The following is a 27,107-nucleotide window of genomic DNA, read 5'->3' as shown; positions in this document are numbered from 1 at the left end:
GGGTGGTTTAGTGAATGTAAAATAGAAACGCGCAAGGAAAGATCCAAATACAATATGATGAGAAAAAAATAATATAATTATAAACTTGTTCTTGGTGAACACATATAAGAATAAAATTCAATGATTATATAAAGTTTACAAATCACATATGTCAAACAAGAAAAAGAAAAGTATAAAGATGATCAATACGAATTATACAAGCACATATGGTCCAACTCAATTAGCTTTACTTAGACTAAAGCATGTACATATTAGCTACAACATAAGTAACTATATAACCGAAAACATAAAGCCTATTGACTAAATACAATAACCATTTAATTGTTGAAAAAAATAGTCTAACTTCAAGAAAGAGGTGAATTTAATTTCACAGAATTTAGAAACTTTTTCAAATAGATAATTAACTTTGAATCAATGAATAATTTAAAAAAAAATCCAATTTTAGCTTCAAGATGTTATATTTTCAATGTTCTTTAATCTTCTATAACCATGCAATATGAATTCAATTTGGATGAGTTGTAAGAGATAAATGAAAGAGAATAATAGCAAGAGTTACTGGTTCAACCTCATAAGAGAGTTCCATCCAACTGTTTAATCGCCCTAATTAAGTTAATCTATTAATTTTAAGTTTTTACAAGCACCCTACAAGAAAAAAAAAATACGCAACACAAGATCTTGAATACTACAACATTTCTTACAACCTCTTGTGAAACCCTATCACAAGAAAACCATCTTGACAACCCTACTCAAGAAACAAATAACAAAATTAGAGAAACAAAACTAGAATAAAATCGACAATGAAGTAAAAAGATTAAATCCCTCTAGAAGCAATGTTAGGTTATTCATAACAAAAGTGAGAAGCAACACTTGAATCTTGATCTATAGAAAAATTTGAAAGAGAGCTCCAAGAAAGATCTTTTATTTTTCAAATAAGAGGTTCAAATGTGTACAAACAATATTTGAAAAAGCTATTTCGAGTTCTCTTATAAATATAAAAAAATAGAAACCAATTTTTTTGAATTGATAAAATCCACTAGTTGAAATATGTTTTAATGGATTAAAACAATGTAAAATGAGTTTCTGAAAAAAAAATCATTCGATTAATTTTTCAATTCAATGATTGAAATAACTTAAAATGATCCTTTAGTAATTTTAATAGATTGATTTGCATTTCAATCGGTTGAATGAAGTAGAGCAAATTCAATCATGAACAAAAGGTCCAAGATTTTAACCAATTAAATCCTTGTTTTAATCGATTGAAATGTTTAAGCTTGTATTCCCAACAAAGCTCTGAACATTTCAACAGGTTAAAATTCATTTCAATTTATTGAAATCTTTTCAAAACAATTTTAGCACATAAAATATCAAGATCAAGCATCACATACTAACCCAAACACAACCTAAACCTCATGCAGTATATCAAGATCTCCAATAAGATGCATCTCATTAGATTGCCCCTCAAATGAAGATGACACAAAGCATGATGAAAGCAGACTCCGAAGTAATGGAAGACTTAGAAAATTTTCAAACATTCCCGAATTTAGGTTCCTCTTCTAAGGAAGGTTGAGAATATCCATTACGAGAACACTCCCATTTTTTAGACCTAAGAAGAACAAGAAGGCAAGCATTTTTATTCAATTCAAAGGTGAGCTTACAAAATGGGGTATGTCTTTATTTATAGCTAGAAGAGCTCTTAACAATCGATGATTTAGGAGATGTAGGACTAATTGTACAAATTGCAGTTGCACTTACAATTTTCGCCACTCCATGCAAAATAAGTCACACATTGCTCATATCTTTGATTTTCCAATTGTTTATAAGGTTCATGTTCTCTTGAACTTGCATAACAGTGTGGGTGTGTGGACAAGATATTTAAGATATTATAACAATTCCTTTATATTCAAATAAAAGAAACCATATATTTAAGAATAAGTTTATATTGATTCACTTTCTAAAGAAAATTACATCCAATTGCTCAATCACATTGATTAAGCTTATTCACTAATTCAATTTTTTTACATACACTCTGCAAGAAACAAGAAAACAATACAAACACTTGATCTTAAATCCTACATTATCACCAACCACTTCTGAAACCCCTGCACAAGAAGCCTTGATCACGATGTTAAGAAACCTAAAAAATTATGATATCAACTCATATTATAAACAAAACCAAGGTGATTTCCACTATGTAGTAAGGTTCAACAATGCTTGACTCTTGATCTTGAAGACATTTTTCAAAACTGAATTATTCATAAAGAATTTTTTGACTACGAAAATGTCAAAACACGGAATATTGTCATTATTTTTTTATTCATCAGGTTTCATGTATTTAACCACAATGAAATTAGTTTAGAAAAATAAACCAATTGATAACAATTTTAATCGATTGATGTAAAACATTGAATGATTCATTTAACTATTTCAATTAATTGAAATACAATTTAATCAGTTGAAATCACTTAAATCTCACTTAAATGTACTTTTCTTATTGAGTTTAATCTATTGATTCATGTTTCAATCGATTGAAAAAGAATGAGGCAGCTTTTTAATGAAGGGTTCAAGATTTTAATAGTTATGAACTATAAACCTTAAACCCTAAACCAATTAAATCTCATTTCAATTGATTGAAATGTTTAAGCATTTTCACATAGCTATGAACATTAAAATTGACTAAAAATTTATTCTAATTGGTTGAAATTACATATCCTAGAAAACAAATAAAACCATTTTAAACTAATTTGAAAACATATATTATCAAGATCAAGCATTTTTTAGTTTACACACACCTCCCTAAGACAAGAATAACACAAATAACTCATTATTCATAAAACACTTTGTATCTTCATTAAAAAAAATTGTGTATTCATTCATCAAACACTTTACTCAAATAGGTTGAAAGCATTAGATCAAATTTCAAGCTTCAACAAAATTCCCCGTTCCCCTATTTGATGATGACAACCACTTTGATACCTTAAGAAAAGGCTTAAAACTTGAAACAAAATAATACACCACCTTTTTCCCCTTTTGGCATTATCAAATAAGGATAAGGAAGGATGCATTTTCATTTATGACAGAAATTTTGGTCATTGATATAAGACTACATTATAGCAAACAATGAAGAAAAATAATTAGAGTAGTTTAAATAACCACACAATATACTCAAAGTGAACAAGCTAAGAACCAATAAAAAATGAATATTTTTTCTTAATCCTTCTCTCCATCTCCATATCCATAAGCCATCTACATCTTAGAAAACTAGTCGTACAACTCTTCAACACTATTGTCAAGTTGATTAAACCTTTTCACACAATAGATGTAATGCATTTGTTTGCCAACTGAGATACCATATAATCTTTGTATAACCATCTTTTCAAATGGAGAGAGTGAAGTGCGTGAAGATACTAGATGGTCTAGTCACTTCTAGACGGTCCAACACCCCACTAGATGGTCTTATACGTATAAGCAAGTCTATGAGATTTCGATAATAACAAAAGTTATAAGATACGCAAAGGTTTTTAACAAAGTTGATTTTCATGTACAGTGTTAAGATAAACATGTTAGATAGTCTATGTGTTAACATGTTAGATGATCTCCCATTGCTAAATGCGTTAGACAATCTCACTATGCTAAACGTATTAGACAATCTCACAAGTGTTAAATATGTTAGATATTTGTCTTATGTTAAACTTATTAGACGATCTTGTAGTACTTAACATGTAAGACGATCTAATAGTCCTAAATGCATTAGACGATTTTGTCTTTGTTTTCGTGATAGACAATCTATCCAATCAGGACTTTCTGAACTTTATTATTTTGTCCTACAAAATATTTCTAAGTTCTTAAATGTTTATTACCAAATTTGTATAGATTAATCATTTAAATCTAAAATATGCTTCAACGTTTAAAATTGTAAGTATGGAAAGTTTTCGAAATACAATGTTAACATAAGCTTTCATAAACATAAGTTTTTCAAAATAATGATTCTATTTTAATCAATTAGATTTGCCTTTATTACAATATATTAAGAATCTATTTGAATTGTTCATAAGCAGATAAACATTTAGGACTCATTAGATTTATCAAAGCTGAAGTTTCCCTTCTAAGCTTGTACTGCTAAAACGATGAAGATATGCAGAATGAAATTAGTGCAACATCAAGTATTGGTGTTTCGAGCTTCAAACGATCATCGTCACTTTATATAAAGGATTACAACACAAAGATGAAGATAAGAACAATTATAACAACTTTGTACAAAAATATTCAACATACACGAGATTTTTATATCTGTTGATTTATTACATCTGGTCTTTTGGGATGTAATTCTTCATAGGAAGTCTTAATTGAAAATTAGTTCTCATAAAAATTCGTAGGTTCACATCCCCTCTATCCTTGGTACATAACTACTCTTGATGAGAAGCTATTAATTGCATGTTGGGGGTTAACTTTTGGCATTCTATAATCCACGTCCATTTTGATGCAATCAAGTGCTGCTTTGTGTCTTGTTACAATTCTGTGGCGTAAATAAGTAGAGGGGTGCATCAGGAACGCTGAAGGAAACAAACATGCAGCCACTGTCTCGCCAGAAATGTCACGTGACTTCAGATTCTTGAAAAGCATTTTGCTTATCCGATCAGAACAGACATGCCAGCAGAAATTACTCATTTACACAACCTAACACATGTTTATTCCCTTTTCTTCCGCCCCTGCCCACTTTACTGGTAGACAATCAGGCAGATTGGTACTAGACATGATTCTATAGCTAGATAAATTTTTCTTCTAGGATGAATTTGATCAAAATTATCAGAACACCTTTGTCATTTTCGTTATAATTTTCCAACCTAATTCTGTGCACTTAAGGGTGTTATTTCTCAATCAAACTCAACATGTTTAGACACTAAGGTACAGACATAATTGATTGACCTATATACTAAGCTGCTGCTGATGTTCCCTTCGTTAGCTGACCAAGATTGAGTTTTTTTTTTCTTTTATCTTTTGTATTTGAAATCAGGACAAGACAGATTTTTGTTCCTATTCACTGCGTGCCACTTCGAGTTCGGATTATATCTATAAGCCTTTGCCTTCCTGATAAATCTTCTTCATAACTAACAACCTGCATTGTGACAAAAGTAAATGACATCCACCAAAAACACTCAAATAGTCATTAGTCAATAGCAAGTGCAAAAGGTAACTAATTCTTGTTCCAGGGAAAGACTTGTAAGTAACAATGAGTGTTAAAACAAAAAAAGAAGTCACAAAAACAAGACAAAATACTTGAAAAAATTGAACAGTAAAAGCAGTAGCCAATGTCCAAAATATAACCTGAGATTCTGTCTGTGTTTCACTAAATCCATCGTATATTCCTGCTCGTCTGTCTTCAGAAGCCTCCCCATTATCATCTTTTCTGCCACTTCTAACACAATATATGCTCAGTACCGATTCAAAAGAGAGGTGAAAAAATGATATGCATTCTGGTATAATTTACATTGTTATCAAAATAGACAAGAGTTTGAACTTTATTATCATGCTTTTTACACAAAAAACATATTATCCAAAAATAATAGTTGTGCAAATGGCACCTTGAAGATTTCATAGTTATGCTCCAACCAAATGCACAAGTTATTGCACATTGCCACAGAGTCAATCTTTCTACTTCAATTTTAACCATCAAAGGGCATGTCCAGGTTATTTCCAAAAGGCAGAACAAAAAATTCTACGGAGACACAGGACAACGTAAAAACGGATGAGACGCCAATTCTAAGCAAGCGCCACCCATGGTATATTAAATGAAATAGCCTTATGCAACTAGTTGGATGTTGTTAAATATTCAGAGAAAATGTATTGCGGGACTTTTGTCCTTGGCCAATTCCAGGATCTACATAATTATGGTAATCAAGAAACTAAGAAATCTGAAATATTCTTTTATTTATCACCAATACTTTATAATCATCCTTATTTAGCTTAACCTCCAATCTCCATATGATGGAGTAATATATGATATTTGCACGAAAATAATAAACTCTTTCAAACACTCTTTTATTGGTTGAAAGTTGTAGGAAATCATAAAATTATGTGAATCCTATTCTTATTTAACCACACAGGCTTGCGTATGGTAATTAAAAACTAATTATTATAACAAGATTAATTAAAAAATCTATCTAAAATTTATATAAAACTTATAAAAATTTGTGCACATAAAAATAAAATGTACAAAAAATATATATTTTTCATTTTTATTAATTGTTATAATTATATACTTTCAATCTTTATGGGTAGATCTTAGATAATGGAAACTAAAAATTACTTAATGAATATAAGAATACAAAGGGTAAGAAAAAGTGTATATAAAAAAATAGTTACGAGATTCAATCTCCACTAATAATTCCTATAGATAAACATGGTGTTCAATAAATTCTAATCAATAAAGTGATCAAATAGGTCTTTTAAAGGCCGTGGTAAAACAATCAAATTCTGACAGAGATTATGTGGCGAATGAGAACAATATGATACATTTTAAACAGGGAACTACGGAGCTAACCTGTTTGACCAGTGTTTAGATAACCCAAAGACGGTATGAGGATTGGAATTATCTTCACCAAGGACTGAAAGATTAGATGGGTAAATCTATTCTACCATCAAGGATAACTACTCCCAAAAATAAATTAAGGAAATTATAAAATAAAATAACATATATGAAATTGATCACACTTAAGGATACACCTCTCTGACACCCTGTCTGTGCTGGGGACCTCTGACCATGCATCTTTGTAAGAAAACGAACAAGTTGAGCAGGAATACTTTGGCCATAAGTACAAACAAATTTAATGAAATATCAACATAACAAAAAATGCAGCTGTTGTACCTTACTAGTCTGCTCTAACAAGTCCTCAATTGCAGAAGCAACATCAGGAACAGTAGGACACACCTCCCCAGCATCTATTATCATATTGTCTTCAGAAAAATTCTTTTCATAGGCATGAATACCTGAATTTGATGCGAAAGGCATCTTAGTAGACAGGCAAGGTTCTTCCACAAGTCTTGCCTTTTTGCTATAAACACTTGGTTTCTTGAAATTGGCCTCATGATTATCAACTCCACAACCCACATTTTTATTTGTGATGCCTCTCAAAATTTGTGATTGACTTGACAACTGCGAGGGCATGTCACTTATCATTTGAGCAGCCTGGGTAGGAAATTGACTCCCAGTGCAAATTCCTGCCTCTCGATCTTGAGCAGTTACTTCTTTTGGTAAAAATCGATCAGTGGCAACAACTCCATTCTGGAAAAAATTAGTTGCATGTAGATAAGGACCTTTTTAGTAATTAACACATAACATAGAAAATGTAGACTTTCATGAAAAACAAAATGTCAATGCACATATATTAAAGCTCTCACTGCCCTGTACTCGGTCACCATAAATAATATTACCTGTTTGATGCATTCAAATATCCATTCAGATGTAACTGATTGAATCCCCCATTTACAAGCACCATCATACTTGGGTCCATTCGTGAATTTACACAACAAATGCGTAACCTTCTTAGTCAACTTCTCCCCAAATTTAGCTCCTAGAACAAAACACAAGTTTCTTAGCAGATTCCTGTCTTTCTCCTCATACTGTGAAACACAAAACCGGAATCTTTCAAATCCAGGCAAGGGAACATGGCAGGGAAGTGGAGAATAAAGAATGTGAGTGTCAACATCCAGCAAGGATCCAGCCTTCAAGAAAAATAATCAAAGTATAAGTATGTAAACCAACATATATTCTCAATGTATCCAGCTTTCAACAGAAAAAGGAATCATCATACACAATGGTAATAGAAGCATATACACAGCTATGGAGCCTTTACAAATATCTAGTTCCACACTCGAGATATCTTGTCCTAGCATGAGGGTGAGTTTGAGATTCCATATTGATTATATGACTAAATCCAAACAAACTTCATCTTAAAAACTAATTTAGTAGGGTTGAGTTATTCTTACTGTTTACTTTTTAAGATTCTTTCCTTTGTGATAATAAATGATACTAGAGATAAGAAAAGGATAGATGTAACCACAATTTCAGGATTTAAATTCAGAAAAATATAAGGAAAAGAATACATCCATGCATCACAAGTGATTGAAGTGTTGAATTTTTGCAGCTATATAAAAATGGATCCAACTTTCCGTCATTATTTTATTCTTGTTAATAGCACTTTTGATATAATAACTTGGGACACATGGACCAAGACTAGTTTGGGTTTTCGCCTTAAATCTATCCTAATCATTCAATATATAAATAACGAATTTTAGCCCAACAAGCACAGCACCTGAAAAATGCAGAAGATAAAAAGCATCTTAAAATAGAGGTGAGAAGGGAAATCTACATTTGTGACTAATAAGGCTTACCTCCAAACAAGATCGTATCCAATGACTGGAAATGTACAAACTCGTGGAATCACCAGTCAACATGGGTGTTACACCATGACACTCAACAGTGTAGTGGACAATCTGTTTTGTTTTCCCACTTATTACCTCTCCTCCACCTTGACTTATCCATTGAACAATCTCACCTCTCTGAAAAGTGATCAAAACTAAAATTAAACAGTATCCACAAACATATATATCTGCATATCTTTGGTGAAACACAACATTTATGATTACTCATATAGAAACTTTAATTTTAGAAACCAGAAAAAAGAAAACATATTGTTATAATTATAAAAATAAGGAGAAGATTCTATATAATCAAGAATATCTTGATTATTTATGTATTATTAGAAACAATTATATTTATTCCTGCATCATTTCTTTATTCTTAGAGGATGTCAAATTTCTTCTACTTATTGTATTTATTCTTCTCAACATAAATACAGCATCCGTGTTGTCTCAGAACCCCCGGTTTCAGCTCAATGCCTTTCTCCTTACGTATAGTTTAACACATAGAAAACACTAAATAGCTAGATCATATAAAAATAGATGATTCAGATATCATGCATATAAAAAATGAATAGTCCAAGCACCAAAAGGTTGTGGTTGAAATAGTTTCTATGGTATTCAACTGTCTTAGTAATTTATTTAAATTTGTCTACAAAGCATCTAATAAATCACCTATTAGCATGTAATCTAGGTTGTGTTCCTTGTTGCCCCATTTGTCTAAAGCAAAAGGTTAAGTTTTAGCACAAGGTAGGGTATGTTTGTGCATCCACATTTACAAGACCAAGGGATTCATGTGAGGCAGCATGTTTAATGTAAAAGCAGTCAAGTTCCTCCACCAATCAACTTACTTTTTTTGGATAATTGGTTCCTGTTTCTATGATTCCAAATTAACCATTAACAAATACTGGTACACCATTAAGCTCAATTTGATAACTAACTACTTGACACAACCTTATGCAACCTCAATGAATGCCTGAGGCCTGTGGAAAAATAAACTTCCTTTGCAACCTCAACCTTATGCATAAACCCAATACACAGGCCCACCTACCTTTTGCTTCAACTTTTACTAGAAGAATAGGGATAGCAAGGATTGAGCTCAACTTTTTTGGTCATAAATCCTTTCAGAATTGATATCATGTCATGAAAATACTATCCCAAAAGCTTAAATTGTGATGTGAACACGTTTTTATACTAAATCTAATACTGATAAAGTTCCAGGTTCTACTAGAATAAAGCTGTGGCCCTTTTTTGTTTACGAAAAAACTTGAATATATCTTTCTTGTCCATGAAGTATGCCGGGGGTGATTTAAAATAACCAAATAGACACTTCAGGAAGAGTTTATGCCTAATAAGATCATAACGACTTACCTTTTCTTCAGGAAACAAATTTGAGAAACAAAACAATTTTCCTCTGAAAACATTTGTAGATTTTTCATAATGAACACTGAAGTCAGGCCGGCTCATTCTTTGTGTGCTCAATTTACTATCAGGAAGTTGATTTTGCAACATAGTTCTACAATTTGCTTTACGGAATGAGTAACCATTTATATCCATATCTTGTATCTCTTCTTTTCTTTTCTCCAAAGATTCTGGCTGCACAATTTTGAAGTCCACCTGATGCGAGCTTTGATGACAACTGGAGCTTTTACTGTGATCCATAGATGTGCTTCCTGTTACAGTTCCTTTTACCAAGCTTGCTGAGTTTAAGAAATTAGAGAACAAATAAAGCATGAATTCAATAAAATCAACTTAATAAATTATTTAAGAAATATCTAATAAATTAACAAAAAAGTGTTCTCCAGCTTGAACATGGTGAAGAGATAATAGACAGACTACAAAAGCGAATATGTGCATCACAATACCAGACCTTTTGGATGAAGTAGATCATATGCAATGTGTCTCCTAAGAACAGGGACTTCTATCTTTTTATGGTCGCAATCTTCAAGCCATGTGGTTTTAACAACATAAATTACACCTAAAGCAGCAAGACTCCTCACATCCTTCTTTTCCCTTGAAAAACACAATGCATGTAAAGGTAGATAGCAAAAGAGAAGGAAAAAAGAAATAATGTTGCCAAACATTTAAGATTGATACTTGTAACAATCTAAAATATATATTCAAGATAGAAACATAAAAATGAAATGCACCCGTAAAGATTCTTTATAATATCACAGTTGACTTACATTTCAGTAGGATTCCCAACTACTATGTGTGTCAATTTGTCATTAAAACACATATACCGGGAGCCTCCACCTTTACGCACAATATTAACTAGTTTCCGCATTTCTAGAGCTTCAAAACCAACTAGTAATATTCTGCACTCTGATAAGTACAAGTCATTATCATCAGATTCAGAATCATCAGCAACAACACCGTCAAAGTTCAAGTCACCACTGGCCTGCAATGGAGGTTCAGCATCTGCCTCCTTAGCAAATCTACAAGAAACAGAGGACATATATTCTGATGGCATAGCTTCTTGATCTCTTTCCACAAACTCAGAGCAAGAAACTTGCACATTTGAATCTGTAGCACCTGAGGATGCCGCAGATTGCAATTTCCCAATATCCTTTTCTTGGCAGTGTTGCATTGTTAAGTCCCTAGTTACTTTATGTGAAGATACAGATCCATGCAGAACAGGGAAGAACTCCTCATTCAGACATGCTATCCATGAAAAGAAAAACAAATAAATAAATGATGAAAGTCAGATACAATGAGTGGCATTGAAATTTTAGAGATGAGATGGAAAGTAGAAAGGAAAAAAGATAATTAATATGGCTCTGAATAATTGTATGCCGACACAAACACTAACTTCAAATTCCTACCGGCTGAGTAAATATTCATTTGGTCCTCCTAAGATATTGATGAAATCACATTGGCCTCCATATATAAATAGATAAAATTGCTCCTCCAAAAATATGCATTTCTGTACCACAAATTAGATCACATGTAGAAGTCCAATATAAACTTCAAACTCAAGATGTGTAGTCCTTATAGTAAGGAAGTGTTGAAAATCTCACATTGACCGGTGACATGGCCAAAATAGTGTATAGAGGGGTAGCCCTCACATACATCATTTTGAAGTTGATTAGCCTAAACCCAAATTCTGAGACTACTATATTATAATAACATTGTATTTTAACATATGGCATTCTACTATTCAGTTTTGAACCTGAAAGGTAGTGCAACATACATCATTAAAGCATAGAAGTTACCTCTTCGAGCAATTGATTGATCAAACCATTTACTTATCACAATATGAATGTGGCCCCATCGTTTTGCTACCTTATACTTGTCACCTTGAGGAGCGTAAGAACAGTCAAGAACACAAATATCCACCAAGTTTAAACAATTATAACATATCCTTGAGCTCATGTACTCAATTATTCCGGCATAGAGGATCTCACAGAAAAAGACAAGAACAACCTTCCATACCTTTAGACAACTAGCCAGTAAAGTAGAGCATCTAAGCCTATAATAGGCTAATGAATAGCAGACACCAAAACAAGCAAAATGCAGAATAGCATGCCAAAAAGTATTTCAGATACATGAACTTGAGTTATCAAAAGGTTCACTAATGCAGGAGAAACAAAATTTCACCAAGCCAGCTGTTGTTGAAAACAGAAATCTGACAATTATTGTGGATTGTTAGAAAATAAAAATAAATAAATGTCATACATTGAAACAATGTGTGCTCTTCAATAGGTAGTCTTTTCCAATACATTGAACGCCAACTTTGATATCAATTAGTAAGCACCCAAGCACTTAGAAAACTCATCCTTAAAAACTAGCAACTAAGGGGAGATAACCAGACACTTAAATTTTTCACTGAGTATCCCATAATACTCAACGTGGGAATTAAGTACCCCATAATATGCAAGTCCCTATTAGAAACACATACGTTGTTGGCATTTTGGCAGACGAACTACTGAAAAATAATATAAGATATGCTCTCTACTCAAATAATAGATGAATATTTGCATGTCCAAAATATACACAATCATTTACAATAACTATGAGAAGGATATCTCAGAAATCAAATGTGTGCAATTCTTTGTCAATTCCGCGGAGTATTTTCCACCATTTTGTAAAATAAGCTTCTCCATCTCTTTACGAACATCTGAAAAAAAATATCAAAATCATTAGCATCCAACAAAGAAGCATTCTATTATGAGCAAAACTAGCAGATAGCTAAGTTACAACCTGCTGGAATTCCAGTAACACAAATCTTTAACCCAGAGAAAGGAAGGACCTTGTATGACTCTTGAGGAACAACACGATGCTCCTCCGAGCATTGTTTTAACCATTCATACGTGACTATTGGTTTCTTCAATTCATTCAAAGCCCACTGCCAAACATAAAGAAATGTATTAGATAGTAAAGCATGAACAAAATTTCAATATGACAATTAAAACCTCCACAAAGATTGAATAAGACAGTCTAACTGATTTTTTGAATTATCACCCACTTAAAATACAAATTGTATATTCAGAAAAGGCAGGTGGATTTTTAGTATCGGCACATTTGCATAATCAAATGGCCATCTAGATGCATTGTAGGGAAATAGCCAAACCAACTCAGTAGAAGGCCGAGAAACAGAACATATGAGCTCTATTAAGAGCCATTGTAGCCACCAACAATTTGGAAGCTAAACTGTGCACAAAACAAGTGCCAAACATTATTTTATATTACTCCAGACCAAATAGATATATTAAATTTCCTTAAATACTGAGCCATGACCACGGAAAAGAGCACCAGTTGAATTTGTTGAAAACTAGAGCAATATATTTTGTATTTATTGCAATAGTAGTGGTTTATAGGAGTATATCTCTGGTTTAGAGGAAGCAAAATATCCTCAATTTAGGTACAGTTAATGTAATAAGCCGATATAAACTTACATCTTGTGAAATAAACATACAATTTCAGTCTAATTAAGTCAATGATTTTCTCTCTCTTTTAACAAGTCTATTTTGCATCTAATTGTTGTTACTAGGTCTATTGGACCACCCATTATTGGCTCATCATCAAACTAGTTGCAGATGCCCAATGTTGCAAACTTCATGCTCAAGATGTCTAATAAACATGAGGAGGATGTCAGCAATGTCGTATCAATTAGTGATATAGCCAAATTAATGATTACAAGTGGGTGACAACACTCACTTTACAAACTGGTTTTGTAGTTAAGTTAAACCTGAACCATATTACAAGTTGGTGTAAGATTTTCTATCTGATTTTAATATTACTCTCTCCATTGGCCAAAATGGCTTTCGTACGACTACTATTCTCCATGGTCACTTGTCATTGGCCTCTTTTCCAACTCTTAATTAAGAATGTTTTCGAATGTTAAACTCTGGGAATGAGAGAAACATGAGCTGAAATAGTGTATTTCTGAGATAGCACTAGTGCTTTATTTATATTGAGAAAAAGGAATCAATATAATAAATAGAGGAGATTTGATACCTTCTAATAACAAAGATATGATATGAAAATAAATAAAAGTGTTTATAATTATACATATATAATCTTTTCTTGTAGAAAACAAATATATGATACAAAAATAAATAAAAAATGTTCCAAGTAGACTTCTTCATCAAGATCAGCATGCAGAAATGTATTTTTTTATGACAAGTTGAAATAGAGTCCAATGATGAATAGCTGCACTGGAAAAGTGAAGTCAAATAGATTTCATTAATAGAAGAGAAAGTGTCAATATAAACTAGTACCAGACCTTGTACTTTGCAGCTAAAACATTTTTCACAAGGACAAAGTTCAGATCCAACGATGTCTTAGTGTGTAGCACTCCCCCCATTTCAGCCACTAATTCATCTATCTTAACCTGCAAGATCACATACATTAAACACTGTCAATTGAGATTAAGAAAAGATGAGGAAGAAGTATAGGAGAAGACAACAAACAACAAAAAATCTTATCCAACTAGGTGATCCAACTAGGCGAGGCCAGCTACGTGGATCACACGATGCCATCAAGCTCAACTAAAGAAGAAATTCACAGGAATTTTATTCACCATGAGATCCCTCTTCACAATCTACTCTCCTCACTCGGACTTCTAGTAACCTTCTTTGCACATGCCCAAACCACTTTAAAGAATTTTGCCATCTCCTTAATTGGTATCATACCAATATCTTCTCATGTATTATCATTTCATATCATGCATCTTCTCATTCTTATTTCTAGAACTCCCACCTTTTTTCTCATCCCTTCAAAACATAATATTCACTACGATAGAATATAACTAAACATACAGTAGGACAACAATACTTTCCTTTAAATTTGGTTGGTACCTCGTGATCAGGAATAATCCTCGATGTCTATTGCGTTTTTAATTGTCAAAACAGTGCTGCTCATTATGTAATTTAGAATGTTTTTTATTTTATCCTTGCTATAATTTATTATTTATTACAGGTGTATCTTGCCATTTATACTAGGATTATGTATTTAAAAACAATCCCATGATTACAGGGATTTGATTCCTTAGAATTAGCTCTCTATATTTCCTAAAATAACCAACAAGCTCACGTATTTACAGGTCCAAAGGCCTCATTATTGAAACATAGAAGAAATATATTATTCTTTCTAAATCTGAGATTAACCATCTAGTTTGTATCACATGTGTTTCATCTGTTATTTTCCCATTATTTTCATAATTTTGATCCATTTTAATTTAGTGTTAGAGATATGATTTGATTATGTTAGTGATATGATCCGATTATGTTAGATATATGACAAGATTTTATTTAGGGAGATATGATATAATATGATAAGGAAATACCTTACAAAATATTTCCCATTAGAAGGTATTGATTTTGTTCCTTATTATTGTATCTCTTCTTTATTGTGTATAAGAGTACTCATGCATGTTTAAATCACACAATTACAAGCACTCCCCCCTCTACAGGTTCCCCTTGTTCTGTGTGAAAAACTCACTGGAACAGCCAATTGCACCAATTGGGCTGCTGTTGTCCACTTGACCACCAAAATGGCAAACATTCCTGCCGCCAATAAAAAATGTTGGAAACAGATTGATGCCTCTCTATACAATGTTCTTTGGTTTTCCCTTGCTCCCAACCTACAAGCATAGTTCCAGGTTAACACCTACCTGTGTTGATGTGTACACAAAGGCCAAAAAATTGTAATTATGTTCACTGTTGCTACAATGTCCTCAATACGTTAATGAATATTAAATTGGAAAACATGGGCATGTAGACATACCTTAGAATAAACTTGATCACTTCATTCCAAAATATTCCACTCTTACGCCCTTTGCTAGTGGTGCAGAGATATTTCACAACCAACAAGGACAATTCTTTACAGTTGTTTCTTTCGCTGGACTACCACCTAATCTAGTTGTAGTTCAAAATCAGATTTTATTGGGGTTGGTGTCTCTCTACTCTATATACTTTCGGATCCTCTTCCACATCTACTAGGGATTCTTTTGCCCTTGTCTCACAATCATCCTGTTGCGGAGGATGTGGTAGTTGTGAATGCAGTCTTTATTGAGACTACTGTATGAATTGGGGACATGTTGAAGTATAGTGTTGAACAAAAGTTAGGGAGCAGTCTTAATCCGTCAATGTGGCCCAAGTCACCACTACAGCCTTAGATAATACTATCTTTACTGCTGAATATAATGAGCTTCCCCAGCTTAGTGCAACCCATGAAGCTCCCTCACTTGTTACTATTGTGGTGCAATCTAGTGATACTATAGCTTTCATTTCCAAGTTCCCCTCTTTGGACCTTGGATCCTTGATTTTGGTGCCTTGGTAACCAATCTCTTTTTACTTCCTTGACTCTATTATACCTTGCCTTCTATTACTCTCATAGATGGCCCCCAAATTAAAGTTTCGCGTACCAGAAAAACTCATCCTCTTCCTAACCTTTCCATACATTTTGTATTATTTGTTCTTGGTTGTCCATCCAATTTAATCTCTCTTAGCAAACTCACCAGCACTCTTGGTACCCTGTTTGAAAATAACTTTGTTCTTGTATAGATCAATGAACTGGACACATGATTGGAGGAGGACATGAGTCTAAGGATTATATCAGCTCATTCTCCAATTGCCTATGTCTCCTCTACCTCTATTACTCTTGAACATCTATGTCTTGGCCACCTAAAGTGTGGAGAAATTGTGCTTACTTTGTCCTAGTTTTTCCAATGTTAAGCCTTTTCAGTGTGAGTTGTGTCAATAGGTAAACACACTATTATGGTCCTCGTGTCAATAAATATGTTGTATCACCTTTTGCTTTAACTCGCTTTGATATTTAGGGCCCCATTCAAGTATGTATGTTAACAATGGGATATTTCATTTCATTACATAAGTTGTACTTGAGCTTTTCTAATGAAAAGTCATTTTGATGTGTTGTCTATTTTTCATAGTTTCTTTTACCTAAATTCAAAATCAGTTTGGTTTGTTAATTAAAATTTTACGAATTGACAATGCAAAAGAATACTTGCCCTCCTAATCTCACTATTTTCTAAATTCATAAGGGATTCTTCTTTAGACATTATGCACCCATAGACCACAACAAAACAAAGTTGTTGAGCACAACATCACTTGGTAGAAACACTTTTGTACCAGTCTTCTTTATTGAGATGGCCCACAACGTTTTGGGGGGATGTCATTCTTACACCTATCACCTAATTAACTGTACTTAACAATCAGATCCTTATTTTATCTTAAATCCTAAGTAGAACATACTTTAGTTTTTTTTTAATCAGAGTTGATACAAATATCCTTTTTTCCATTATTTATTTTTGGCAACATCATACTTTCTCCATTCTTTGATCCAATATCCTGTTAAAACTCTTCAAAAGATTTAGATTGTGTCTCACTCACAGCTTTCTTTGTGTCCTTTCTAGTATTCCAATACCTTGTCTAATCCTTAACATTTTAGCATGATTATAACACGTTAAGCACTCTCTTTTGTTTCTTACATTGCCTTGAACATTTTCATTCCACCATTAAGATTGCTTATCTCACAATTCTAAACCTTTTGATTCACAAGACTACAGTAGCACCCAACCAAATTCTCTTAGACATCTCATCTAAAATGAAATTAGTACTACATTGTAAGTTTTATTATCCTCCTTCAATATCTTTTCTTAAAACTCAAATATTTATCTCCTTTGAAAGCTATCACCACTTGGTTCTTGGATTACTTTTTGAGTTTCTGGGGTTTTGGCTCTTCAAACAAACATCCATGATCAAAATAATTGAAAACAGAGAAACTAAGAAAGCCAAAAACAACAAAGAGAATGAAAACATCAAAATATGACAAGTTAAAATTAAATTAAAAGGGAGGGAAGGCCAGACAAAATATGAATTGAAATACATAACTTAACTTCAAATAGTAACAATATTTAAATCAAAAGTTGCTCATATTAAAGAAATCTTTCATAACTCCTTTTTATTTTCCTTTTTCTGTTGAAGAATGTTCGAGGAAAAAGAGAGACATTGCAGTTCATGGCAATGCTGACAAAGAAAGTGAGCCAGAAAGGACCTTTTTGGTTGTTGAGATTGTAAGTGTTCACTTTAGCCCCTCACTTTACAAAACTTTCCCTCTAGTCCCTGACTATATAAAAGGCAGTAAAGTTTTATTCATCTTAACCCCTAATGACAATGGGAAAAAAAACCTAGTGAAGAAGAAAAGAGGACAAAATTTTGAAACATTCCTCAAATCCAGGGATTGAATTGAATTGAGAAATTTTTAAAGACGGGGGAAATAAATAGTCCTCACAATCATAGCAACCAAAATGAAGATTTACAATGAAAATAGGAACACACAAACATGGACAACAACGAAAATACCTTCTCTTCCGTATCAAAACCAGATGCAAGTATTTTGACGCCGTCCATGGCAAGACAACAAGTGAAGCCTTGTTTAGGCAGAGACCTTCCACCTTTGGCACACGAAAGAACACATCTAGGACCTGTTCAATAAAATAAAGAAAAAACAAAGACTCACGAACAACACCAATTTCAATTTCAACTACATAAACCAACACAAAGACACACTTATAAAGAGTGTGTGAACTTATTAGGTGGTTTTGAACTACTGCATTGGTCCAAACTAATGTATATAACTTATTTAAATATTAAAATTTACAAAAAAGAATTAATAACACTTGATTATGTGCTGAATGAAGATTGAGAGAGACTATGGAAGAATTTCTCGTATACCACCACTAAAACCTAGAACTACCATTGTCTAACACACATTAGAATCCAGACTGGTTCAATAAGCAATAGAGAAGGCAAATTCAAACAGATAATACAAGCAAAGTAGAAACGGAAAATCACCGAGCAACTTGCAGCCCTTGGATTTGAGATGATCGAACTTTTCCTGCGAAACAGAGAGAGGAATCAGAAAAGAAAGAGGAGAAAATAAAGGAGAGCATGAGTGGAACTAATTACGTGTTTTCTGGAAGCAATGATGTGGTAATCGTTGGGGCCGTTACGGGAGGGGTCGCAGCAGAGGTGGAGCTCAGCGCCGTTATCTTTAACGGCATCGTGCAGCGCGTCGAAGACTTCCGGCGGCACGAGGTTTCGCGACATGAACACGTGAGCACCTTGGAATGCTTTCGTCTTCAACATCTTCGGACAATCACTTCCGGCACCCAATTTTTTTAACCTCCATTCATTGAATTTTTAAAATTCTAAAATTGTCTTTCGACGTTTTATTTGAAAAGAGAAAGCTCTGTTTGATGTTAGTGGTTTCCAGTGGTGGCAGCGTTGAACTGCGGCGAGGTGCAGTGGAGCTAATGTTAGTGTGTTACAAGGTTAGGTTAGTGGTTTCATATAAGAATGGGTGGTGAACAGGGGTTTTGGGTGAAATGGTGGAAAGTAAGTTTCTGGAAATGGTGGTCCAGAAGGTGTTTTTCATATTTTGTGTGTTTTCGGAATATGAAATTTAGAATTAACAATTTTTTTCAAAACAGGAAAATTTGAAATATAGTGTTTTATGTTCCAGACAGATAAATCTTAAAAATAGTGAAATATGAAGATGTTAGGAATATTTTTTTTCTCTATTTTTTAGTCAATATTTAATATAATATAATAATTTTAAAAAAAAATCAATTTGGTCTCAAAGTTTTTTTTAAAAAGTGCAATTTGGTCTCCTCCATTAAGTTTTTACCAATGGCATTAACTATTGATGATGTGACACACATTAATATTGGTTTGCACACACACGTGGTGCGGTGAGACTATTATCTTAGGTCTGCATTAATTCTTTACCTTCTTCACTCAACTTCTTCTTCACCATTAATTCACTTACATTTCTCACTCACTCTTCTAAAACGTCTTATTCTCCCTTCCCTTTATTTATTCTCTTCTCCCTCCTATTGTCCGAAAGGAATGTCTCTCATCCTTTTTCCACTTTTCCCTCTCTCCATTTCTTCACACCCTCCCTCCACCGTGAATGTTTTACTTCCTGATGTGAGTTGATTTTTAGATGTTTTCATTTAGGTGATACTTTACTTTAAGATTGAGATTTTAACAATTAAGGGTGAGGACCTAAGGAAGATTCTCACTGGACACGAACTTAACCAAGTGGTTAAGTAAGTGTGAATGTTCACTTCACAAAGGCAAAGATGAAAAAACAATATATGGTGAATATGGAATGCAATTGCAGAAATGAATTGGGAACATAGTAAGCATCAATGGTGGTCATTGCCAAACCAAATGATGATCCATACCCAATAAATGAGTCAAAACCCAAGAACACAATTCAAGGAAACATATGAAAATTAAGATCATAAATGGAATGGAAAATGGAAAGGAAAATGGAAGAAGAAACTTAGGAAAGGGATGGTGAGGATGATCACGCCACTTGGGGTGTGGAGGCCACCAAGATAAGTGGAAGGACCGTCACTTGAGAGCCTCACTCTTCAGGATAAGACCATGTAAAGAGGAAACAAGCCTCACTATAATCTCTCACAAAATGTGCAGAGGTTCTTTACTTCTCAAAATTCAACATGTAAAATACAATGGGTAGGCCTCTTATTTATAGGTGAAAGAACCTTGGAAAACAAGCAAGAGGGGTAACATGGGAAAAGGAAAAAATGGGCAGCCTTAAAGTTTGACTAAGTCAAACCCGCATCCTAGCTCGTCCTTCTAGAAACTAGGTCATTCTTAAAGGGCTAGGAACAAGCTAAAATGATACATACACCCCCTATTATGCTAAAGACACCTTATTCTAGCTTATATTTGCTATTTGGACACCTAAAGAGAGCCCAAATTATCTACAAGATATTTGTATCTTATAAGAAGATCAAAAGGAAGAATAGTTTGTGTGATGGTTTATGCTCAACTCCTTTGGTGAGGTCCATGTGATCCTTGGTAGGGTTATGAATTGTACGCTGAGATGATTGTTCATCATGTGCTTTGTCCTTTTCTTCCTTGGTCATCTTCATAGCTACTTGGGTTGTATCATGCCCCCCAAGTTCGAGACAATTCGACCTCGAATTTAGAACTCCTATATATAACATAGTTAGTTTGTTCACATATAAGATAGTGGAAGGATTGGGATGTGCACTCAACTTATGAAGATGAATAAAGGGCTGAAAAATAAATTGCAAGAAAGTAAAAACAATAATTTAAAGGTACTTCAATGTAAAGACAAGGAATTAAAGGTGCTTGAAAGTAAAGTGTCAATCAACTCTAAACAAGATAAGCTAAAAAACCAAAGCTTGAATACCACATGATGTGAGTTGATTTTTAGATATTTTCATTTAGGTGACGCTTTACTTTAAGATTGATATTTTAACAATTAAGGGTGAGGACCTAAGGAAGATTCCTACTGGACACGAACTTAACCAAGTGGTTAAGTAAGTGTGAAGGTTCACTTCACAGAGGCAAAGATGAAAAAACAAGATATGGTGAATATGGAATGCAATTGCGAAAATGAATTGAGAACATGGTAAGCATCAGTGGTGGTCATTGCCAAACCAAATGATAATCCATACTCACTAAATAGGCCAAAACCCAAGAACACAATTTAAGGAAACATATGAAAATTAAGAACATAAATGGAATGGAAAATGGAAAGAAAAATGGAAGAAGAAACTTAGGGAAGGGATGGTGAGGATGATCACGCCACTTGGGGTGTGGAGGCCACCAAGATAAGTGGAAGGCCCGCCACTTGAGAGCCTCACACTCTTCAAGATAAGACCATGTAAAGAGGAAACAAGTCTCACTATAATCTCTCATAAAATGTGTAGAGTTTCTTTACTTATCAAAATTCAACATGTAAAATACAATGGATAGGCCTCCTATTTATAGGTGAAGGAGCCTTGGAAAACAAGAAAGAGTGGTAGGATGGGAAAAGGAAAAAAATGGACAGTCTTAGGGTTTGACCGCATCATAGACTTGTCCTTTTAGAAACTAGGTCAAATTACCTTGGAGGTTGTAGGAGGTTGTGGTGCACACAAGCTCCATGCAGTAAATCACGGGTGGTTGTGAGAGACTGCATGGGTGCACCACTTGAAGCTTGTGCTATGCATGAAGGAGCCAAAAGCCCCAAGATGAGAAGTAAATGTACGCAGAAGAACCCATGTTGTGAGGAGAGAGAACAAAAACATAAAAACTAAAGTTAGTTTTCGCATGGTGTCATTGGTGTTTCTTGAAGGTGGAACCCTATGTGCTAGAACAACCTCTCATTCTCATATATATATATATATATATATATTCAAATATATCATAAGGATTTTAAATATCTTTTTATCATCAAAATAGTATAAGATATACGTTAAATTATTCATGCAAACTCTTGTTATTTTTTCTATTTCTATATATTTTTTTCTTAAATTTTACAAACTTTAAATGGTAGAAACTAATACAATAGGTGTATAAGAATGGAAAAATACAAAAAAAAAGTCAATAAGATATTATTTTTGTTAGGACTGTAAACCGACAATAGTAATACTGTTACCTATGGGAGGAGGAATGGAAGAGGAAAAGTGCAAGTAGAGAATGTAGACAAGCCAATAACAAAATATTTTTATACATTTCTCTTTTAATAACATTTTTTTCCTTTTACAAAAGCAAACTACTAAATCATGTATTAATTGTATTAACTTTGATATGCAGTTAAGCATATATATTATTTCTTCAAATAAATAGAGTTCTCCACGAGAAAAAAATATTAAAAAAATCAATTTTTTTTTATAAATTAAGTTTAGTTTATATAAGTTAAGTGCAAAAAATTAAATTAATTATGCAAATAAAATTTATAAATTAATTTTAATTTATAAAAAAAGGTTATTGTTTTCTTTTTAACTCTCTTCTCTGTAAGTTATGCCCGCATCAACACCAATACCTGCACCCACCACACCAGCAACTCAACCACTATCTTTAAGGATGAGAGAGATATTCCTTTGGTACATTAGAAGGGAAAAGAGAATAAATAAAGGGAAGGGAGAGGGGGAGATGTTTTAGAAGAATGAGTGGGAAATGTAGGTGAATTAATGGTGAAGAAGTTGGGTGCAGAAGAAGTTGGGTGAAGAAGGTGAAGAATTAATGGAGACTCAAAATTGTAGCCTTAACGCGCCACGTGTGCATACCAATACCAGTGTGTGCGCCACGACATCAACCGTTAACGTTGTTGGTGAAAACTTAAGGGAAGGTGATGTGAGTTGATTTTTAAGAGTTTTCATTTAAGGTGACACTTTACTTTAAGATTGAGATTTTAGGAATTTAAGAGTGAAAACCTAAGGAAGATTCCCACTGGACACGAACTTAACCAAGTGGTTAAGTGTGAAGGTTCACTTCACAGATGCAGAGATGAAAAACAAGATATAGTGAGGATGAGATGCAATTGCGAAATTGACAAGGGCACAAGGTTAACATCAATGGTGGTCATGGCCTCCCAAATGATGCATCATACTCATAATAATGAGTGAAACCCAAGAGCAACAAAGAAGAGAAACAAAGACACAAAAACATAAATGGAATGGAGAAATGGAAGGAAAATGGACTGAGAAAACTTATGATGGTGGGTGAGAAATGTCATGCCACTTGGAGCTTCCTAATCACTCAAGATAAGACCTCAAACCTAAGAGGACATAAGCCTCACTAAGAGCTCACACAATTTGTGCAGAGTTTCTTTACTTCATTCAAATTCAACTTGGAAAATACAATGGGTAGGCCTCATATTTACAGGTGAAGGAGCCTTGAAAATCAAGCAAGAGGGGTAGGATGAGAAAAGGAAAAAAATGGGCAACCTTAGGGTTTGACTAAGTCAAACTCGCACCCTAAGCTTATCCTTCTAGAAACTAGGTCAAATTGCATTCCTAAAGGGCTAGGAACAAGCTAAAATGATAACTACACCCCCTATTATGCTAAAGGCAGCTTATTCTAGCCTATCTTTGTCATTTGGACCCCTAAAGTGAGTCCAAATTATTTACAAACATATTTGTATCTTATAAGAAGACCAAAAGGAAGAATAGTTGGTGTGCTGGTTTATGTTCAGTTCCTCTAGTAAGGCCTATGTGATCCTTGGTGGGGTTATGAATTGTTCGCTAAGATGAATGTTCACCATGTGCTTTGTCTTTTGCTTCCTTGATCATTTTTTAAGCGACTTGGGTTGTATCAGAAGGGACCGAATTGAACATTTTTAAAAAACCTTGGGACCAAATTGATTTTGTTTAAAATCATTTTATTGAATTGAATATTAACCCCAAATGTACGAACCAAAAAGGTAATTATACCAAGATGTTATGTTGGAAAGTAAGATTCAAAATGAAAATAATACATCATGAAAAAGAAAATTTTGAAGATAAAATAGGACTTACAAGTTTTAAAATTCAGAAATTATATTTTGTCAACTATTTCAAGATTAAAAATCTATAATTCAAAAAATACAATTTAAAAATCAAAATTTTATTTCAAAAGAATAATTTAAAATGTAAAAAATACATTTTAGAAAAGAAAATCTGGAAGACAAAATCTAGAAATACATTCTGAAAAAGAATTTCTTGAATTTAGAAATATGTTCTAGAAATCCAAATTCAAAAATGGATCCCACAAAAGGAGTTTAAGAAGTATTTTTTTTTATCCTCATTCTCCTTTTATTTGAAGTTATTCTCGTCATTTCTTAGGAACATTTTTTTCATTTTATTGAAAAATCGGGTGCATGCTAAAATTGATATGGTGTAAGAAGAATTTGTCAAAATTATGTGTCTGAATGGGTTAAAACAGTTATTGCACTAAAGATTATGCAAAAATAATGATTCAGGTTTTGAAGAACAATATTTTTCAAGCTGACACTCTTATGCTTTGTTTGGATTGGAGAGTGGAAAGTTGAGGGTGTTGAGGAGTGAAGTATGAGGATTTGAGAAGAAAGTTGAGGGTGTCTAGATTGAGGTATGTTAGAGTGGATGTGTGAGAAAAATTTATTAAAATATGTGAGTGATGTGATACTTGTAAGAATATTTTAAATTATTTTTAATGGTGTAAATTATAAGATTACAAATTTACCCATGTGTATGAAAAAAGAAAAAAAAAATAATTAATTTTGTGCACATTTTAATTAATTAAAATAATGTAAATTTTTAATTATAAATAAAATAATCTAAAATAAAATAATTTTTTTAAATATAATTATATTATTTTTCATTTTATTAATTTAAATTAACTTTTTTAGTTAAATTAATGTATTTAGATAATTTTAATACTATCTATGATTATTTAATTTATATTAAGTATATATATATATTTATATAAGAAAATTAATATTAATCATGATTTTCATTATTATTATTAAAAAAATTAATATATTTTAAAAAATAAATGGATATTTAAAACATAGGATGAAAATTGAGTAATCATTCATTACATTTAAATCCTTCTTGTGAAAAATTAAGAACATAATAATGTTAATTAGAAAAAAAAACCACATCCCACTAACAACATTTAAATCCTTCTTGTGGAAACCTTCAAAGATTTTTCTAAAAGACATTTCTTATTCCTTTGACTGAGAATAATTGAATCTATTTCATCGTTAACGTCTTTCATGCACCATTTGAAAAAATTATAGCCTAGAACCATGTTACTTTTAATCTATTTTGAAGAAAAAAAATAAAATTGAACAATGAATAATTTTAAAATATCATTCTTAAGTTTGCATGAAACCTAATTGAATAACTTTTACCTTTTACTTAGGACAACCCCAAAATCATTTTTCGGCTTTTTTTTTAGTTGTTGTTATTCTCAAAACAACAAAATCTCCACAATCACAAATAGGTGCAATGAAGACACTCGTGCTCCCACCAACATGGATAAAAGTACAACGTTTTTGCACAGTACAATTAAATGTGAATGAGGTGTGATACACAGACATTGGAAGCCACCGAAGCAATGCTCTCGATTCTCCAATAAAGGTATTGGAGCCTAAATTTGATTTATGCATAATATAAATAAAATGTTACAAAATTTTCATTAGTATATTAATATTTTTAATTTTAAATAATGTATTTAATTAATTTTGATTAATAAGACAAAATTAATTTATATTAATAATAATAATTTTAAAAAACATATTCAGATTTGCAATCTAAAATAATGTTAAACAAAATAAAAACTTATATTTCATTTTTTTTCAAAATACAATAATAAATTAGATAAACAACTTTACAGAACATGAGATAATTAATTTATTAATATAATTATTGAATTTCAAATAAAATATTTACATCTAAAATTGAAATACATATAAACTAATAATTTCTAAAACATCTTAATTAAAAACACATTTAACTGAAGCTACAAATATATTAAATTACAAATATATTCAAGTAAATTACAAACTTATTTACATAAATAATTAATGTGAAATAAATTAAAAAATTAAATTTATAATATAAATATTAAAAAAAATATAAATTTAAATCACAAATTTAAAACAAAAACAAAATATACATTAAAGAAAAAACACATACCTTGACAAAAGCAAACAAAAACACAAGTGGGAGGAAAAAGAAGGTATGCTTGAAAACACATAAAAACAATCAAGATTTTATTAAAAAAACAAAGAAAAAATCAAGCAAAACACAAATTTGAAAAAATCTGAAAAAAAGTATGTACATAATCGATTATCCTATGTCTTAAAAACACAACCTAATTGATTAATTAAAGGTTTCATAAGCATAATCAACTATGCCTTCAGTTACAAAACAAACATAATCGATTATGCTATAACATAATCAATTAAACTCTTATTTACACACATCAGATAATTGATTATGTATTCAACCTAATCGATTATCAACTATTTTCTATAATATAATCAATTAAGTGTTGTGTTCTTTTCCAATGATAATCAGTTAGGCATAGTAGAAAACTCACAGAATGACTAACTTGAGATCAAAGATGCAATAACAAACTCACTGCCTTTGCACTCTACTAACTCACAAAGCTCTCCAAGGCCACTCAAGTAGTGCATAAGTCTGTTTGAATGAAATGTTTGTTTCAAATGCAGTGTGTGTGTTTCCTAGAACCATGCTTTTATATAATTTGTGAATGACATTATTTATGACCTAACAACTCTGAGACAGTGCATTCATTGCGTTCACGTTCACGATGGTCAAAGAGATTCCCTGTGTCAAAGTCAGGAATCTCTAAAATGGAATAATTGTGATGTTGTCGTGACGGCAGTGGTGGAGTGGTGCATGACAC

At 32.5% G+C, this 27,107-nt stretch overlaps 1 protein-coding gene across 20 annotated transcripts; it reads right to left on the bottom strand.

The window, feature by feature from the left end:
* Window positions 1–4,223: 4,223 nt before the first annotated feature.
* Window positions 4,224–19,406, bottom strand: LOC137813506 (uncharacterized). Of its 20 annotated transcripts, none has more exons than XM_068615806.1 (18): window positions 18,849–19,302; window positions 18,735–18,777; window positions 18,243–18,364; window positions 15,361–15,502; window positions 14,144–14,251; window positions 12,619–12,763; window positions 12,444–12,535; window positions 11,631–11,724; window positions 10,602–11,079; window positions 10,286–10,428; window positions 9,787–10,115; window positions 8,389–8,556; window positions 7,429–7,719; window positions 6,863–7,279; window positions 6,719–6,763; window positions 6,539–6,624; window positions 5,323–5,413; window positions 4,224–5,113 (listed from the first exon to the last, which is right to left on the bottom strand). In XM_068615806.1, exons 1-18 carry the CDS (start codon window positions 18,941–18,943, stop codon window positions 5,036–5,038), a joined length of 2,967 nt encoding a protein of 988 aa, XP_068471907.1. In that variant the 5' UTR covers window positions 18,944–19,302; the 3' UTR covers window positions 4,224–5,035. The 20 variants fall into 20 exon arrangements, with proteins under 20 accessions (XP_068471907.1, XP_068471908.1, XP_068471909.1 ...); XM_068615807.1 differs by having other exon boundaries at window positions 5,323–5,410; XM_068615808.1 differs by having other exon boundaries at window positions 5,323–5,404.
* Between the last annotated feature and the right edge of the window lie 7,701 nt (window positions 19,407–27,107).

The sequence above is a fragment of the Phaseolus vulgaris genome, chromosome 1 (genome assembly GCF_000499845.2).
Source record: "Phaseolus vulgaris cultivar G19833 chromosome 1, P. vulgaris v2.0, whole genome shotgun sequence".
Lineage (NCBI taxonomy): Eukaryota > Viridiplantae > Streptophyta > Magnoliopsida > Fabales > Fabaceae > Phaseolus > Phaseolus vulgaris.
Note: the sequence above shows the minus strand (reverse complement) of the source record. Positions and strands in the feature narration are given on the sequence as shown.

Coding starts and splice junctions, on each gene's coding strand:
- LOC137813506 (XM_068615798.1), bottom strand. CDS start 18,943: ATGCCGTTAAAGATAACGGCGCTGAGCTCCACCTCTGCTGCGACCCCT. Junction 11,725..12,443: donor GCACACATTTGATTTCTGAG/ATATCCTTCTCA, acceptor GACTGTTCTTAC/GCTCCTCAAGGTGACAAGTA. Junction 10,429..10,601: donor GTTGGGAATCCTACTGAAAT/GTAAGTCAACTG, acceptor GTGTTTTTCAAG/GGAAAAGAAGGATGTGAGGA.